A 12908-nucleotide genomic window follows, 5' to 3' on the forward strand; every position below is an offset into this window, starting at 1 on the left:
GCCGAGCACCGCCGCGGCGTCGTGCGGGGGCGCCTCGCCGCCCTCGAGGGGGCGCGCATGGCCGCCGTCGGCACCGCGGCCCAGCGCGGCCTGCTCGCCACCAGGTGGCGCCAAATCGACGGGCTGCTCGGGGCCGCCATACAACGTCTGGAGGAGGGGTTGGATAATAGGTGATGATCAGGTGGGGATAGTCATGTGAAAGAAGAACAAACGAGATGGGAATTCCACAGGACTCCTCGTCCATATGTTGTGAAGCAAATCGCTTATTTCCATCCTGCGTGTATCATACAAAATCCACGACCTTCACCCTCGTAGTAGTCGTCGCGAAGCCTCAAGAACAAGAAAAGACAGCCCGGATCATTAGCAAAGTTGCACATGCATAAAGCCCACCATATGTGACTTCTATTCCACATATAAACCAGTCTCGCCTCCAGCCCTGACAAGAGGCGAATGAAGAGCGACGCAAAAAAATAGGTCAAGCGGCCATTATCATGGTATCACAGAGTATTAAAAAAGCGTACAGAAAATCAGTCAAATCACTTCATCAAGTCTCCTCGCAGTGAACAAAGAAAGAAATAGAAGAAGAAAACGACGAGCTAAAACGCCAGGCCATTACTCCCAATTCCAGAGGTTTGCTTTTTTGGGGTTTGAAAGAAAAAAATGTAGTCGGAACAAAACAGCTATTCCCCGAAATTTCTCCATTCTCCAGTCAAAAAGGCTGGTGGAATATCGTGTACAGTAGAGCAAGAACAAGATAGAAGAAGAACGCGAAAAAGCAACAAGAATAAAACAAAAATCCCCGACCGGTGTTGGACGATCTAGTGAGCCCACCATGGGCTAGAGTACGCATAAGGAGACGTGTAGAGTAGAAGGAAGACTGTGAGAAAGCCAGGCAAAAGCGGTGGCATACCACCACCTCACCCAGACTTGCCAGATCTCGCAACACGGAACGGAGACACATGGAAAAGAAGAAAAAAGCCAAGGAAACCCCCAAGAGAGTCTCCTACGCATACACGGCACCTCAAATCCTGATTCTTGTAGAAAAAGACAGTTCTTGTAATCCGGCAGACCGTTCGAAACTTCCACTGCCCGGTCCAGATGCGAGTTAATTTTCTTTTTTTTTTCCTTTTTCTGTTTGGTTTTCTTTTTCATATCTCGATTGAACCTTTGCATTATGATTTGGAGTTCCAGGGCAAAGACGCGGCCGGTTTCTCGGGTCCGAGGAAGACAAGGAGAGGGCCTGTGTATGCTGTGCCGTGAATTGTATCACTGGCTTCAATGATGGCTTGTTGGAACTTGTCGAGCACCTGAAACCTCACCACCTACCGGGCCATCATGAGCTCGACAGGTAATTCCTAAAGCCCGGCGAATGCTCCTCTGTGACTCCAGTGACGCGGCTCCCAGCAGGACCGAGAGTTGGCCAAGGGCGGTAGTGACAGGCCGCAGGAGCTGCAAGGGTGGGGGTAGCCCACCTAGCAGCCGGGGGGCCTCGGAGGTATGCCAGGAATGCCGAAGGAGCCGATCGTGGTGCCGGGCGGCCTGTTGCGGTCGGCTACCGGGAAGCCAGGGGCGGACTTGTTGCGGGCCTTGTCCGCCGAGTTGAAACCGGGTACCTACTCCGGCCGGGGACGTTTGGCGCCGTGCGGATTCTGCCAGTCGCTGCTGCCGCCTGACTGGTTGCCGCTGCCTCCGCCGCCTCCGAAGAAGGCGGGGTTGAACTGGGGCTGCATGCCTGGGAAGCCTGGAAGAGTGTACACGGTCAGCTGGGTTGACTTACTTGATGGCAGTGTGCTGCGAGGGAGTTGTTGAGGCAAGGGGATGTAGATGGGATTGCGGGGCGACGAGGACCCGCAACGAGGTTGTTTGACTTACCAGGCATTCCACCGCCCATCATACCCATTCCTCCCATTCCACCACCCATATTGCCGCCCATGGGACCGCCCATGCCGCCCATGCCACCCATGCCACCCATGTTGCCCATTGGGTTCATACCCGCCATGTTGCCCATGGGGTTCATGCCGGCGCCCATCATGCCACCCATACCGCCGCGGCCGCCGCGCATGCCACCGCCGCGCATTCCGCCGGGGCCCATCATGCCGCCACCACGGAAGCCGCCGGGGCCGCCACCGAAGTTGTTGGGGCCGCCTCCGCCGCCGCCAAAGTTGCCGCCCATGGGGTTGCCGCCGCCGCCGCCGAAGCCGCCGCCGCCGCCCATGTTGCCGTTGCTGTTATAGGCGTTGTTGTTGCTGAAGCCGCGGTTCTGGAAGCCTCCGCCGCCCTGGTTGCCCATGCCGGTGCCGCGCATGTTGTTGTAGCCGCCGCGGCCGCCACGGTAGCCACCACCGTAGTTGTTACCGCCCATGTTGTTGCGGTCGTTGTAGCCAGGGCCGGACGGAGTGCGGTTCTGGCCGTCCTTACCGGCACGCGGCTGGTCCTTGGGAAGGGTGCGGAAGGGGTTGACTGTCGGCGGTGAGTAGAGGACAGTCTGCCTCTTGGTCTGGGCGTTGGCATCGTCGCTCTGCTGAGCCTCGACACGATGCTTGACGGCCGTGGCGGCCTGCTGGGACTTGAGCTCAATATAAACTTGACTATTTTCTCAAGTTAGCCTCAGATGCCCATCAGAACAGCGACATGGATTACACGGCAGCAAGTTGCCTGTTGGGCGAGTACATACCCCTTGGATTTGCCGTTGACCTTGTGTTCGCTAAACGTAATGTCCTTTAGCTCGGCCTCACAGCCGGCGTCGCGAATCCAGCCGCGAATGTCGTCATCGGTAGTCCACCAGTTGAGCTCGGAGATCATGATGGCCGAAGTCGCGCCTGGGTCGATCGGCCTATCATCCGATCCCTCCTTGCGCTTCACTCCATGAGTTGGGGCGGGGGCTGCAAGTGGTGTGGCAGAGGACTCGTGGTTGCTGCCGTGGTTGTGGTCCTCACCATCGGCCGCGCCGTCCTTGTCCTGGTGGTCGTCATGGTACTGCGCGTGGCCGTTGGAGTCGTCGCCCTCATAGGCCTGGCCGTCTTTGTTGTCGCCCTGGTCGGGGTTCGCATCGCCGTAGATGTCAATCTCGAACTCCTCGTCAGCCATCTTGGTGAGTTCTGACTTCTGACTTCTGACTTCTGAGTTGTGAGCACAGAGCTAAAGCAGCAGATCAAGGCGCCGAAAAGCTGACCACAAGGACGCGAGGGTCCTTCTGGGAATTCAGGGCAAATAGATTGCTAGTTATGAGAGGAGGATGTACAGGCGCGTGTCTGCTGCGGTGCCCGAACGCGATATCAGTAACGGAGAACGAGTAGTGGGGTACTGAGAGGACCCCCAAAGCGAGAGCGTGAAAAAGAAGGAGGAAGAAAAAAGGCCCCGGCGTCGCGCGGACCGGGGTTCGGCCGGTACCCAAGGCTGCATCAAAAGACAGGAAAAGAGGAAGAAGCAGAGGAAGAGACTCAACAAAAGAAAACGCAAGCTTGACCATACGTACGTACACTCCTTGATCTCAAACAAAGTGGCTCTTCTGCCTTTGGCACTCGACTCTTGGAGAGATTCTTCTCAGCCAAGTCGGTCCGCGCACGCGAAGACGAAGCTCTGTGCTTGCGGTCTTGACTCCTCTTTTTTGCTTCTGCTTTCTTCTGCTTCCCCCCTCAGCAGGGTGATGAGCAGTCCAAGTACAGGCTTCTCTTTTCGATAGTACAGCAGCTCTCGAGGTGAGGCAGCAGACACACGGCGTCTTTTTTCCTCGTCACTCTCTCCAACTGCCTGCGTTCTTCACCACCGGGTTCATTCGCGGCAGGAAGGTTATCACCACGATCCGAACGAAACAATCGAATTGGGTTCGGGGTCGCGAGGGAACGAACGGGGCAAAGTCGATGGAGGGTCGTTGTCGAACGCGGGTCAGTGGGATGGACTCGGGATCGCGAGGCTCTCGGCGAATTAAAGGCTAAGGACGGCAATCAGCCAAGCTCCCCCTTTCGCGATCCAACACAGAAAGGAAGAGGGTAAAAAAAGGGAGACTCGATGAGATCTTGCAAACAACAAGGTGAGTCGAGAGAACTGAGTGACAGGAAGAAGAGAAGAGTAGAGACAAGGGTTCAAGGCCTCCGGTTGGAGATGGAACAAAGCAAGTTTGACGACGAAAATAATGGATGAGGAAAGAAAACCGGAGCTGCAACGCGCGACTTCTGGGCTGGGCTGGAAGCTCAGGCGTGCATGGCTCCTTCCCGCGCCATCGAGCCAGGGGGTGGCCTCCCGACAGGACCGTGGTACATGACGAGCCCACCAGCCGATACACAAGACACTAACGCGGACCAGGATTCATGCTGGTGCTGTTACGTTAGAGCCCTGAGAATCCCCGCCAGGGCTCAACAAGTATCTCCCGCGCGCCTCACTCATGAGCCAAAGAAAGCCCCCTGGTTTTTCTTTTGTGGGCCACGCCACGCCTCTCTCTCACACCCCCAACCCCGAGGTGTGGGATTGAAGCCAGCTCGGCTGTTAATTTGAGGCGATGTGGCATTGAGCGCGCAAAAGACTGGACGGCCGCGATTTAAGCAACCGCGGAATCTCCAAACCCCCATCGTCACTCCTTTTTTTTCTGCACACCCACCCCCTCGACGATACACTACATACAACCGCCCACACGACGAACATCATAACCGACGACGACACGATCACTCATCCACTCTCTCGCCCAACGCGCACAAACCCCTCCCTTTCACAACAGAAAACCATGTCGGACCAGGTTCAGGAGATCCTCGACGTCCCCAGGGAATTCCTCAAGGACGGGCTTCAGTTCATCAACAGGAGCCAGAAGCGTCAGTACCCCCGACGTTTGCGCTGCCTTCTTGGCTGCGCCTCAGCTAACACCTCACTCACCCTCGCTACAGCCGACCGCAAGGAGTTCCTCAAGATCTGCCAGGCCGTCGGCGTCGGCTTCCTGGTCATGGGCGCCGTCGGATACGTGGTCAAGCTGAGTATGCCCCCTCTCACCCCCCTCCGGACTGCTTCGCATGGTACTGCTGCCACGTGTTCCCCCCGCTTTGCGAATACTGACGCTCGTTACTCTTGGCCAAACAGTCCACATCCCACTCAACAACATCCTCGTCGGCGGCGCATAAGCGTCATCGAAGTCGTCGGCGATCGTTGTGTTTTGAGTGAGAGGGATGAAGCGGGGTGACGGACGGTTCAAGGATATCCGGCCATTATACCCCTCAAGCGGTCACGCGCAAACAGAGAGTGTGGGTTCGAGGCAGCCTGCCACATCAGACGGACAAACCATACAGAATTCGGCGTTGGGGAGGGGAAGGTCAAGGCTGGCTTCAGGGTCTGAGGCCTGGCTTGTGTTGGCCAGAGGGCATGAGGCGCAAGGAAGCCCAGAATGACGACTGATCACGAGCGGCGCGGTGCATTTTGATACCTTGCTGTTGTAATATATTTTTTACGTTGCAGTTACCATGCCCGCTCACTGTCGCGCCGAACTACGAAAACGCCGGGAACTCCTTGAAGCCACAATATCCTCCACATGCTCGCCCGCATCACCAACTGAAAGTTTCATAATCTGACTCGTCGTCGGAATCCTCCTCGCCGCCGCCGCCGCCGCCGGACAGCGGCGTCGCAACCAGCTTGTCGTTGACAATCCTTCCCATCTTCGGGTCGTCCTCGTCATCAGGGGCCTCGTTCCACGAGTGGACGCTACAGAAGCCGGTGTCGTCGGCGGCCCAGACAGAGGCTTTTTTTTTTTTGTTTGTTTGTCAGCAAAGTTGGTATCACGACTTGATAGGAACGGAGGCATATCAACGTACCAACCATGACCGGCGCGTTCGGGTGCCAAAAGGCCTCCCTGACAAAGGGCGACATGTGGCGGTGGTGCCGGTGGTTGGGCCTCTGGAAGAGACGTTTGCTCTCGGCGGCCACGTCGATGGTGGCGGCGAGGGTGGCGTCGAGGTTCCAGACGTAGACCTTGCCGTCGTAGCTCCCCGAGTAGACGTAGCGCGAGTTCGTGCTCCCCGGGGGCGAGAAGTGGCAGCGGATCAGGGTGCGCGAGACCCTGTGGCCGCGGAAGGTGACGACCGAGTTGTCATTTGGGTGGCGGAACCAGTCCTCCTCCGAGAAGGACTCCCAGCGGTAGTCGATCGCGCGGTGGCGCGTGTGCTGCGTCGGGTCGAGGCGGTCGAGGTCGGCCGAGCTCATGACGGCGCGCAGGTCCCAGAGCTTGACGCAGTGGTCCTTGCCGTTGGACAGGATGTAGCGGCCGTCCCCCTTGCTGTCGACGTACGTCAGGCCGTTGACGTGGCCGACGAAGGCGCCCGCGGCCCGCCCGTCGCCCATGCTGCGCCGGTCCCAGACCTTGATGGTGCAGTCGTCGGACCCGGAGTAGAGTATGTGCGGCGACGACTTGTCGGCGAAGCAGACGGCGTTGACGTCGTCGTCGTGGCCCTCGACGCGGTGCAGCACCCGCCGGGACTCGATGTCGTAGACGATGATGGACTTGTCGTTGGTCCCCGCCACCAGCTCGCGCCCGTCGCCCGAGTAGCGGACCGAGAAGATGCCAAAGTGGTGCCCGTGGGTGCGATGGAACGGCCCCGCCTGCCGCCCCGTGCCTCCGGTCTCGGACAGGTCGAGCACGTAGGGGTCGCCCGTGTCGTTGGGGTCCGTCGGCGCCAGGCAGACGTGGGGCAGCAGCGACGTGATGGCCAGCCAGCGGTTGTCCGGGCTCAGCGAGGCGTCCGAGAGCGTCCACTGGCCAAAGGGGAATATGGCCGTCTTGTAGTAGCGCCAGTCGTAGGGGTTCGAGGTGTCGTACATGCGCACCCGAAAGTCCTTGCCCACGGCGAAGAAGAAGTTGCCGTCGTCGGAGAACTGGCCCGAGTAGACGGGGGACTGGTAGCGGATGACCATGTCGGCCTCGGTCGACGGGATCATGCTCTGGGCCATCAGGTCCTGGTTCAGGCGCCGGTCCCGGTAGTCGCCAAGGCCCAGCTCGCGATCGAGGATGCGGCGAGCCAGGCCCTTGGGGGCCGGCACGTTCGGGGAGACGGCCAGGCCCGTGGAGCCGAAGACGCCAGAGTTCATGAGCTCGATACCATTGTCGTTGGGCACTTTCGGGAAGCGGTTGGGGTCCGGCGGGGTCCGCTGCCTCCTACGCAGGCGCCCGATAAGGCCGTCCAGCTCCGCGGTATGGACGACGTGGTTCATGGCGATCAGTGACTGCAGCTGGCGTATCGTCAGGGGGAGTGTTCGTCCTCCGATTTGCACCACAAATGCCTGGTCTCCCTCTTCATCGTCGTCGTCGTCGTCGTCACCCTGATCCGGCTCCTCGTCCTCCTCCTCATCTTCTCTGTCGTTTGCTTCATCGTCGTCGTCGTCATCGTCGTCATCGTCGTCATCACCACTGGTCTCTGGTACCCATGACTCGTCCTCATCCTCAGCGAGATCGCCCTCGACAGCGGTATGGTATACCGAATCCTCGTCATCGAGGTCGCTACTTCTAGCAAGACTTTGTGGAGACATGGTTGCCGTCAGGCCGGCACAGCCGATTGCAGCACCTTCGGTATTGTTGACCAACTCTTTCAACGGGCACTTGGGCGTCGGTTTCTGCCGGTATGAAATGTGGCCCTGGTATCGGCCAGCGGCTTACGAGCCAGAGAGAAGTCAAAAGTCGACCGAGGGTAGACACTTGTTGCTTGGTTGTTCCAGAATCAGGGGGTTTCGGTGCTGAATATTCAAGAAGTGGTGTAGATGGAGGGAGGGAAGTGTATAAGAAAGTATCATAAGAACCAAGCCGTCGTTCAATGCTCACTAGCTGCCGTTGAATTCTAGCGCATATGTGATGTGTTCATGACGCTTGGGTGCGCCAAAATACCTTATCGGAGACACAAAGCGGGCCAAAGTGAGACGAAACGGCCGGTAGCTTCGGAGCTTCCGTTGCAGCACGCCCTTCCCCGCGTTTGTGGGGCAAAGCTTGCCAGCTTCCCGTCTTCGGCAATAGGAGATAGTCGGGGTAGAGTGGGTCTCGGCACGTTCCCCAAATGAGATATTGGCACTCATACCTCGCTGGATCCGATGGTCTGGGTCTGCTGGTAGTCGTTGTTGGAATATGTCCAAGAACGAGCATCGAAGCGGGGGGTGCTTTGATCGGGCGGGTGAAAATCAGTCCGCCAACATGGCATTTCGTTCACGGGGCACGCGACAACTTGCAGTAGCCGACCCGATATAGGTTCAGCTTGTCACCAGGTACTTTGACAAAACGCCGGCCGGGGAGGGGATTAGCTGTGTGTTCCTTGAGCGCTGTTTGGCTCCTTGATTCACCAGGGGATGTGTGGGCATCATTGTCTCTCTCACGCGGCCTAGAGATGCATCACGCAGCAGAGTCCTCTGAAGTCATACCCCGGACAGCCTGATAACAGATCTCGATGGGGTAGCCCTGTGACAACCTCTAGCCCACATGTGTTTTTGTATATGTGCGACCGCTGCTACCGGCCACGGCGCCCATAGGGCTCGCTGACTCTTACAGACAAAACATGCTCGGCCAACCTCGTTCTGGCCGAGAGCCTCGAGGCAAATACCCAGACCGGGGAATCACCCGCGGCCTTGGCGCAGCCTTATACTTTGCTGCCGTGCTGGGCCGCCTTCGTTAAAGCTGACTGCTGGCCTGGACAAGTACCCTGGCCAAGAAAAGACAGTGCTCGCCGGTCCGCGAGATCGCTATCAGGAGCTCGAGCAAGTAGGAACAGAGCTCACAAGTCTGGGGGGTGGGCTGGCATATGCTAAAGTCAAGGTGAGATTTCCAACTGTGCGTATGAGCTTGGGATGTGAACAGGAGAGCCATGTAGAGTGAAGCTTGGCTTCCATACTAAGACCGGGTAGGCAGGTGGCTCTAAACCAGGCGGACGAGTCCATTCTTTAAACTGCACTGGGGACCGTAGAAATTTGCCTGTCTGTCTTCCATGCGCAGCAGCTCCAATGTAGTGGAGCATGATGAGGTTTTGGCCCAGCGCCGAAAAGATTGCATGCATACACGGAATACAAACCACACTCTATTGCTGTCGCGCCTATGATATGCAGCTGCTTTGTACATAGTCCCGATTTTATACTCAACTTGCCGCCCAGCCTGCAAGGCAGGGCGTTCCATGATAAGGACCGAAAATGATCATGATTAAACCCCTCGTGACCCGTTCCTGTCCCCCCTGGTAGCGCCAAAGGAAAAACGACACACCGCCAACCGTGAGAAAAGAGACGCCAATGCTTTTGATTGTAAATTTCAAGACCCCGGTGGTGCCTAGTAGTAGTTGAGTTTCGCCCGGGGCAGGCCCTGGAACGCAATCAGGTCGCCGGCCCGCTTCCGCTGGACCTTTGTCTTGCCTTTGACCAGCTCGATCGTCATCTCGAGGTGCGGCACGTCGACGCCGACCTCCCTAGCCCGGTCCGAGAACCAGCCGCTCAGGAAGTCGAGGTTGGTCGGTCGCGCGTTTCGGATCAGCCAGCGCATCTCGCTCTCGGTCGCGGCGGCTCCGGCGCTGCGCAGCTGGCCCAGCACGTCGCCACGGAGGCGGTGCGAGCCCACGTAGTCGAGGAAGCGGTGCTGGTGCGAGAGCTCGGGCAGCGACAGCATCACCTGCGACGCCTCGTGCAGGAGCTGCTCCACCTTGTTGAGCCCCACGCGGCTCCGGTAGAGCTCGCCGTAGTCGCAGTCGAGCAGCGCCGATACTGGTTCGACTACGGACTGGAACACCATGGTTGGCAGCTTGCGCGCCAGGAACTCGCCGAGCGAGTGGTTCATCACGTTGAGCCGCGGCGCCCGCCACATGGCGTAGACGAAGCTTTCGGCCGGCGCCCGCCCGTGGCCCTCGCCGCCGCCGCCGTGCCACCTGGCAGCCGAGGACGCCTCGCTGAAGAAGTCCTGATCCGGTTCGCGTGGAATGTAGGAGGCCAGGTGCAGGGCGCCCGATTCCTCCTCCTCGCCCAGCGCGAATCGGAAATGGTCCCGGCTGTCCCGCGGCTTCCTGATGTGACGGAGCAGGTGGGTCATGTGGCCCAGCACGTATCTCGGCCGTGTTCTGGGATCCCGGAATATGGTCGCGTTGAGGTGCTCGGGCACGCCTAGGCCGTCCTGGATCAGACATATCACTGTACGGCTGTCTATGCGTGGCATGAGGGTTGCGAGCCAGCGGCCCGTCTTGCAGGCCTGTGCAGTAAGCACCAGATGCTTGATGTGGTTATCGGCACCCTCGTATACCACTGACTGGTAAGGCTCCGGCCGTAGAGCATGTGATTCGTTCCAGAGGTCGTGCCGGAGCACACTAATCCTTCGGCCCTCCTCCAGATACTTCTTTCTCTGCGTATGAGGGAGGATCAGGCCTGGCGGCGCCCGGTTGCTCACGTGGGATAGGGCGAAGGCGATGTAGCTCGCTCGAACGTTTGTGCACAGAACATGGATGGGATCTTTTAGATTCTTGAGACTCTCAGCCGGACTCAGGTCCTTGAACTGCTTCAACGGTGTCGGTGCCTGCTCTTGTGCGTGAAAAGGCTCTGTTTCCAGATTTCCCGGCGCCACACCCGCATCACCATTGTCGGCCCGTTCGTGTTCGGCCGGGCCGGGGGACGGAACAGGGGGTGGCCGGTTGGTGTACGCCCAAAGCGGGTCGTAGGTGGTTTGGATCAAAAGTTCGGGGATCCCAAACGGGAAATCGTAGTTCGGGGGCACCTCCGGCCCGGCGGCCACTTGGACGGCGCGGATGAGGGAGTCCTCCCAGGTGGCGGGGCGGGAGGGGTCGGATCCCCGCGATATGGGCGGGTTGGTCGGTTTTATGAGGGAGAGGTGGCGCATGTTTTGAGCCCCCGAGGTGGGAGTCGGCATGAGCAGCGACGGGACGCTAAAGGGGAGGTGGAAGCTCGGCAGAGGGGGGAGGAGGCTCTCGCCGGTGAGGAACGGTCGACTCGGGAAGGCATGCTGGGGGTGGGAGGCCGCCCGGTCGACCGCAGCGTCATTGCTGCTCCATCGCAGGAGTCTGGGGTCTAGGCGCGCAAACAGCCGCGGCGCTGCGCGGCTGCCTGGTATTCGAGACAGCGTGGTGGTGGCGGCGACGCTGTGACAACGGCGCGGGCAGCCGCAAATTCCCAAGTCCCATCCAGCCCAGACAGCGCCGGCCTAGCAAAGCCTCATGGCGCACTGGTTTCCTGCGGCAGCTCTGGCAGACGCTGCTGTTTGCCGAGCCTGGATCGATATCGCGGGTTGTGTCTGCGGTCGAGGAGGGGCTTTCAGGAGGAATTTCTCGGATCGACAATATCTCGATGCGATTTTTTTGCCCCTGTCAATCCTCGGCTGCGCCAATGGACGGACGGCCAAGGCCCACTCCGCAGCGTTGCGCGACCCCACTCTTTTGCGTGACGTCCTGTCGGTCGGAATGCGCTCGCGCAAACTTGGCTGCAATTGGCACTTCCGCCTGCCCAGCCACTGCAGCAGGCCGGGAGGATACAAAACCCAGAGGACGGCCGGTTGTCCTTGCCAGCAAGAAAGCCGGTTAGGCCTATCCCCAACGTCGGGCTCCCGCGCCTGTCGACTCCGTCAGTGCCAAACCGCAAAGATGAGCGCAGAAGACGACGCATTCGATGCCATGGTCGAGGGCCTTGCCGATAGCGTCACAACGCTCGAAGGCGACCTGAAGCCCCTGCTCGAGAACTTTGCCGAGATCTCATCCAAGCTCCCTGTCTTGGACCAGGCGAAACTCAATGTCCTCCTCGCCTACTCTATCGAGTCGCTGCTTTTCAGTGCGTCCCCCTCACCTCTTTTCGCGGCGGATTAAAAGCCTTCATGCAATGCGGACACTAACACTGCTGCAGGTGCACTGCGTTTGGAGGGCGTGGATGCAAAGAACCACGACGTCTTCAAGGAGCTGACGCGGACGCGGCAGTACTTTGAGAAGATCACCAAGGCCGAGACTCCCCCCGAGCCGCGACCTGAGAACGCCACCATCAACAAGCAGGCGGCGATCCGCTTCATCCGGGCGGACCTGGTTGGTTTTTCCTCATACTTCCTGCTCCCGCCGCAAATGTTCCGCTGGCTAACATCGAATCACCCATCCAGGCGGACGAGAACAACCGAGAGCTTTCCAACAACCTCAAGGAGCTCCTAGCCAAGGAGCGCGCAAAGGCGGTCATTAGGAAACGCCGCGCTGCCGAGGAGGCCAGTCCGTCGGCCGACACTAGTGATGCCAGCGGCAAGTCGGACTCCAAGGCGAAGCGGAAGAAGCACAGCAGCAAAGCCTCAAAGTAGACCGCTTATCCTTTGAATCCTACTCCAGGACTTGGCCGGCGATGTATGGGCGCTAAAAGCATGGCTTTGGATTATTCTTTGGTTTAGTCGTAATATTGCTGGTTATTCGAGATACCCATAGGTCTTTAATACACCCAGGCCCGGCATTCATCATGCGCCGGCCCACGCGCCGGCCCGCACACCTCGCCGTCCAAGAGATGAGATGGTAGATGGTATCACGTGATGACGCCAGATTCGAACTTAGGTTAACGCAGGACCGCGCCGTAGAGTGCTCCACCACGACTCCACCGACAAAATCCTCCACTGAGGAACCTTCCAGCTTTCTTTTGCAGATGGACTTGATCTCGGACCCTGCACCAATTGCCATCCACGTATTTTCCATCCAACCACCACCAACCGACCGGGAAAACACACACCAATCGTTTCGCACGCAAAGCAGTGGGCAAAGAGAGGCACCCTTTCTGCCGCTTACCGTCTGTCCAGTCTCGTCTCTCTTTTCCCTCCCCCGCTTTCCCAAAATCCTCCCAAGATGGCTCGCTCGCGCCCCGCCCGTCCCGCCGCCCGCCCGGCCGCTCCGGCAAGACCCCCCACGCAGCAGCAGCCGACCAGGCCCGCGACCACCTACGCCGCCCCGACCCAGCAGCGCGCC

At 59.0% G+C, this 12908-nt stretch overlaps 6 protein-coding genes across 6 annotated transcripts; 2 read left to right on the forward strand and 4 right to left on the reverse strand.

Annotated features, from left to right (window-relative positions):
• Positions 1–9: 9 nt before the first annotated feature.
• Positions 10–850, reverse strand: GGTG_13900 (hypothetical protein; the record flags this gene model as incomplete). The annotated part of the gene is made up of 3 exons (XM_009231824.1): positions 10–147; positions 290–330; positions 847–850. Coding segments are annotated over 3 exons (183 nt in total), but the record flags the coding sequence as incomplete, so codon positions are not given.
• A 763-nt stretch (positions 851–1613) lies between these two features.
• GGTG_13901 (RRM domain-containing protein) lies at positions 1614–3087 on the reverse strand (the record flags this gene model as incomplete). Its single annotated transcript, XM_009231825.1, has 3 exons — positions 1614–1741; positions 1873–2588; positions 2675–3087. 3 exons carry the CDS (start codon positions 3085–3087, stop codon positions 1614–1616), a joined length of 1257 nt encoding a protein of 418 aa, XP_009230089.1.
• A 1630-nt stretch (positions 3088–4717) lies between these two features.
• GGTG_13902 (protein transporter Sec61 subunit gamma) lies at positions 4718–5105 on the forward strand (the record flags this gene model as incomplete). The annotated part of the gene is made up of 3 exons (XM_009231826.1): positions 4718–4802; positions 4875–4961; positions 5065–5105. 3 exons carry the CDS (start codon positions 4718–4720, stop codon positions 5103–5105), a joined length of 213 nt encoding a protein of 70 aa, XP_009230090.1.
• A 334-nt stretch (positions 5106–5439) lies between these two features.
• Positions 5440–7946, reverse strand: GGTG_13903 (WD repeat-containing protein 23). The gene is made up of 2 exons (XM_009231827.1): positions 5790–7946; positions 5440–5716 (listed from the first exon to the last, which is right to left on the reverse strand). The coding sequence occupies exons 1-2, from the start codon at positions 7495–7497 to the stop codon at positions 5523–5525; spliced, it is 1902 nt and encodes a 633-aa protein (XP_009230091.1). The 5' UTR covers positions 7498–7946; the 3' UTR covers positions 5440–5522.
• Positions 7947–8714: 768 nt separating this feature from the next.
• GGTG_13904 (hypothetical protein) lies at positions 8715–11301 on the reverse strand. Its single transcript, XM_009231828.1, has one exon. It carries the CDS (start codon positions 10841–10843, stop codon positions 9266–9268), a length of 1578 nt encoding a protein of 525 aa, XP_009230092.1. The 5' UTR covers positions 10844–11301; the 3' UTR covers positions 8715–9265.
• A 95-nt stretch (positions 11302–11396) lies between these two features.
• On the forward strand, positions 11397–12518 carry GGTG_13905 (hypothetical protein). The gene is made up of 3 exons (XM_009231829.1): positions 11397–11754; positions 11827–11999; positions 12071–12518. The coding sequence occupies exons 1-3, from the start codon at positions 11571–11573 to the stop codon at positions 12257–12259; spliced, it is 546 nt and encodes a 181-aa protein (XP_009230093.1). The 5' UTR covers positions 11397–11570; the 3' UTR covers positions 12260–12518.
• Positions 12519–12908: the final 390 nt, after the last annotated feature.

This window comes from Gaeumannomyces tritici (genome assembly GCF_000145635.1).
Source record: "Gaeumannomyces tritici R3-111a-1 unplaced genomic scaffold supercont2.75, whole genome shotgun sequence".
Classification (NCBI taxonomy): domain Eukaryota; kingdom Fungi; phylum Ascomycota; class Sordariomycetes; order Magnaporthales; family Magnaporthaceae; genus Gaeumannomyces; species Gaeumannomyces tritici.

Excerpts from the sequence above, each read along its gene's own strand:
- GGTG_13903 (XM_009231827.1), bottom strand. The coding sequence starts at position 7,497 with ATGTCTCCACAAAGTCTTGCTAGAAGTAGCGACCTCGATGACGAGGAT. Across the intron at positions 5,717-5,789 it reads GAACGCGCCGGTCATGGTTG|CCTCTGTCTGGGCCGCCGAC; the intron begins GTACGTTGATAT and ends AAAAAAAAAAAG.
- GGTG_13904 (XM_009231828.1), bottom strand. The coding sequence starts at position 10,843 with ATGCCGACTCCCACCTCGGGGGCTCAAAACATGCGCCACCTCTCCCTC.
- GGTG_13905 (XM_009231829.1), top strand. The coding sequence starts at position 11,571 with ATGAGCGCAGAAGACGACGCATTCGATGCCATGGTCGAGGGCCTTGCC. Across the intron at positions 11,755-11,826 it reads TATCGAGTCGCTGCTTTTCA|GTGCACTGCGTTTGGAGGGC; the intron begins GTGCGTCCCCCT and ends ACACTGCTGCAG. Across the intron at positions 12,000-12,070 it reads GCTTCATCCGGGCGGACCTG|GCGGACGAGAACAACCGAGA; the intron begins GTTGGTTTTTCC and ends TCACCCATCCAG.